Here is a 3,791-nt window from a genome sequence, read left to right on the forward strand (position 1 = left end):
CCGGAAGCGGCGGAGCTCGCGAGAGCAGCGACGGGGCGGAAGGGACGAGAAGCCCCGCCTGCCGCAGCGCTTCCGCCCTCACTTCCCTTAAAGGGGCCGCGCACCGCAGGCTGGGGTATGACAGGGAGGCGGAACTGTCCTGTTCGAGGGACAGACCCTCCTCTTCCCCCCTCAACCTGGAGGCTCCGCGCGAGGCGAGGGGCAGCGGGGGGCAGGAGGAGACACGGCACCCAGGAGCAGGGCGGATGAGCGCAGAATGGCTGCCGTTCCTGGGAGGGGGGGCACCGGGGAGCTGCCTCCGGACCCAGGTGGGACCCAACAGCAGCAGCGAGGGAGGCCCAAGTCACCTTCATGGCACGGGCACCTGGTGCTGCAGCACAGGCCAGGCTCGCCACCACATTGGAATTGTCTGTCACCCAGCCCCTGTGGGAAGGCAGTAGCTTTCATCATTCAGCCATGGACCTTCATCTTCCTGTGCCTTCCTCCTCCCCACAGCTTTTCCAGGTCAGGCTGCAGCAGACATTTGCAGCCAGGACACATTACCAGCATGGCCAGAGGGCACAAGGGCCAACACAGCTACCCCGCGGCAGCATGCGGCTGTTACACAAGGTGCCTCCTCTGTCCCACCATGCGGACATCGCCCTCCTCCAGCCTCTGACCCCATCCCGCTCGCAGGCTGACTCAGCCAGCACCGAGCTGTGGTGCGGCAGACAAGTGCCAGCTCATCTCTAGGCACAAGGTGATTCGGTTTATCCCTGGGCAGAGGAGAGCTTCAAGTTCCAGTTGGCCTACGCTAAGGTTCTGTGCAGAAGTTATCCGTCTCCAAAACCTGTTATCCAAGAAGAGCTTGAAAGGCAGCAGAGCAGCGACTTTAGGTCTTCTCCCATTCTGCGTGTCAAAGTGCCACGGTTTTGCATTACACCATTTTCAACAGTGTATTTCACATCGCAATAAACTACAAACCAAACCTCGTCGAGGAGTCAGAGCGGTCACACCACATTGAAGGCAGAGCACAAGTTACACCTGGGCAAACGGAACGCAAGAGGAGCATCTCCCATTCTGGCAGGGAAGCACCGTGCACTTTGAGCTCGTTGGAAGCAACCGAGCAAGGAGCAGAGCCAGAAGGGCTTGCAGCGAGTGGAACCAGTACAATCCAAACCACGAAAAACCCTCTGAACCGGTCAAAGTCCTTCCGAGAGCACCACAGTGACCTCCAGTGCCACAGCTATATCCCAACACATCCTGAATTTCAAGCCGTGCTGAGCAACGCCACGTCTGCTCCTGCAAAGTCTTTTAAACTTGCAGCAGTGCACTACTATCAACTCCTGGAGTTAAGCCCGATTAACGAGAGCAGGGAGGACTAACAAGCACAGATGCACACCCAGCAGTACAACCCCTGGAGAAGGCTCCTTGGGTAAGGTTTGGTTTGGACACAGCAGCTTGCCTCAGACTCGCGTATAAAGGACGGACAACATGTAGCACGTTGTTGCCTTCGAGCCAACGACCAGTTTCACTACACAGCACTCATTTATCACGTTCAGACATTCATCTCCTACAGGCTTAACCCCACATTTAAACAAGACAAACACTGACACAATATCCTAGAAGACCCAGGTCAAAGTTATGACAGTAATCTACACAGTAAGATGCTCAGAAATCCATGTTTTACCTGGTCTATGCTGCTCTCAGCAGTTACGGAGAGAACCTCAAAAGAGGGGGTACACAGTAACCCCACAGTAACAGATCATCAATCCAACGTAGCGAGAGCACATGTAACTGCGTCAGGACAGAAACTAAGATCACTACCCTGGACTAAGCACTAGCAGATCATGTCACCAGCAAGATTACTCCAAATTCCAAGAGGGGGGAAGAGAGATAGATGAGGGGCACTCTCCTGGAGGCACACAAATCCATGAGATCTCTACAGGTCCTACTTGTAGCTTGCAAGAACACATTTTTCACAGCGCCTTGAAGCTCCACGGTCAGATGAAGAGCAGCACTCAACCCAAGCACGTCACCGTTATCAACGAGCAAATGACCTAACTCAAGGCAAGAGTCCTTCACCACGTCAAATCCAGCCCAGGTCAGAGCCAGCAGCAGTTGACACGGCTCTTCAAGCCTCTACAAAGCAAATCCGACAGTGCCATCCCCAGACCCGTTACCAGCAGAGCTGGTTCTCTCATGAAGAGGGTAAGAGTTGCATGGGCATGAGGAATTACTGACTTAATTCCACTGCTAGTAGTTTAACAGTCCATTGAGGCACAGCGTAAGCCTGTATACTGATGTTAAGAGGTGATTTTCAAGGCTGCCAATTGATTTCTCATGAAAACACAAATTCACAAGAAACTTTTTTGTCAAAAGAAAAAAAAAATGGAGACAGGCTTGTGTTTCTAATCCAAATGTACTTCTCTTTATTCAAACCAGGGGTAATCACTGGTTAGTGCAAAATGCACCTAAACCTTTTGCCTGAGGGAAATCTACATCTTAACAAGGCCTCCGTTAACCCCGAATGAAATCCACAGAGGATTTGAAAGCATTCGAAGCACAGATCTAACGCTGCGCTTCGTAAGTGACTCTGTGCGTCAACAAGTCTGCACCTGCCTTGTTACCAGTTCTATACCATCAGGTAACAAAAGCAAAATACACTCAGTAGATTTCTTTTAACTCCCAGAGTTTCTGAACCATCCGCCCCACCGCTAATGTCAGGAGTAAGGGGGTTGCAGCTTACCCTCACTTCCAACAGTGCTAACGGAAACCCTGTTTTAAATTAAAAAATAAGCCAGCATACATAGTAGAAAATTTCTCTTAAAAATTTCACAATCTGTAAATGTATATATTTTTTTCTTTTAAACATAAAAGTTTACAATATACGGTAAAACAAAGGCTCAGGAAAAATAATTTCAAAAAAAAGAAACCTGAAGTTTTGAATTAAAGCTGAAGACATTTTTAAAACCCTGTAGTTTGAACCAGTGACATTTTCTTTATTTGTGCTGATGGGTTAAGAGAAAGGAAAATATTTAAAAACTGCAGTCCAAACACCCACAGCTTTGCCTTCAGAAGCCACCTTACCCCCCACCCCCCCCACCCCCAAAAATGTTGTTAGGTTTTTCTTCCATCAAGTATGTGATTGTCACAAGTTCAGAAGTCTGGGATTCCTGGGTTCAGCTGGTACCAGACATCCCTGTGTGGGCAGAATTCCCTGATTGCCAGCCCACGCTAGCGCCTGTAGGGGTGAAATCCTTGCACGTTATGGTTCTGTCCTCGTCCAAAACCACTTCCTCCTGCCGGTGGGCCACTTGATGGTTGCACCGAGGGGCCTCCGTAGGGAGGGGGTTGCTGGCTGGGATCAGAGAAACCTTGTCCAAAACCACTTAAGTCTTGTCCATACCCTGGGGAGAAGGGGAAAAGGCAGCAGAGTAAGCTTCCAGTATCATCCGCACACACAACAGAGGCGCAAACTCAAAACCTGATGCCGCTCCCTCCCCCCGTGCACGGCCTCAGGAACAAACACCTCGGTCTCACATGTTAAGATAAGCCGCTGCTTTCAGTTCTTGCAATTATTTACCTCCTATACAGAAGAAACAGGCAAAAAGCAGAACTGCATAGGTATGCAGAAATGGCAATTTTCACTTTTGAGGTAATCCTACCCAAGCTGGTAGTTAAACTGTCATATTACGGCTGTTCAGAAGCTTGAAGTGGCTTGCAGGTTTGCTGTCAGCTCATTCTGAATATTTGTATTTCGGTTTGGGTTGGGTTTTTTATTGGCTAAAAACTGTCAGGGTCCACAGAGA

General features: G+C 49.9%; 1 protein-coding gene across 1 annotated transcript in view; it reads right to left on the reverse strand.

Annotated features, from left to right (window-relative positions):
- Positions 1 to 2,387: 2,387 nt before the first annotated feature.
- DAZAP1 (DAZ associated protein 1) overlaps positions 2,388 to 3,791 on the reverse strand; it is a gene marked incomplete at its 5' end in the record, with an annotated part of 20,861 nt that continues 19,457 nt past the window's right edge. The window contains one exon of the mRNA XM_010296842.1: positions 2,388 to 3,389. Within this exon, the coding sequence (XP_010295144.1) occupies positions 3,217 to 3,389 (173 nt within the window). The remainder of the gene's footprint in view (positions 3,390 to 3,791) is intronic.

Source organism: Phaethon lepturus, unplaced genomic scaffold, assembly GCF_000687285.1.
Source record: "Phaethon lepturus isolate BGI_N335 unplaced genomic scaffold, ASM68728v1 scaffold23241, whole genome shotgun sequence".
Classification (NCBI taxonomy): Eukaryota; Metazoa; Chordata; class Aves; order Phaethontiformes; family Phaethontidae; genus Phaethon; species Phaethon lepturus.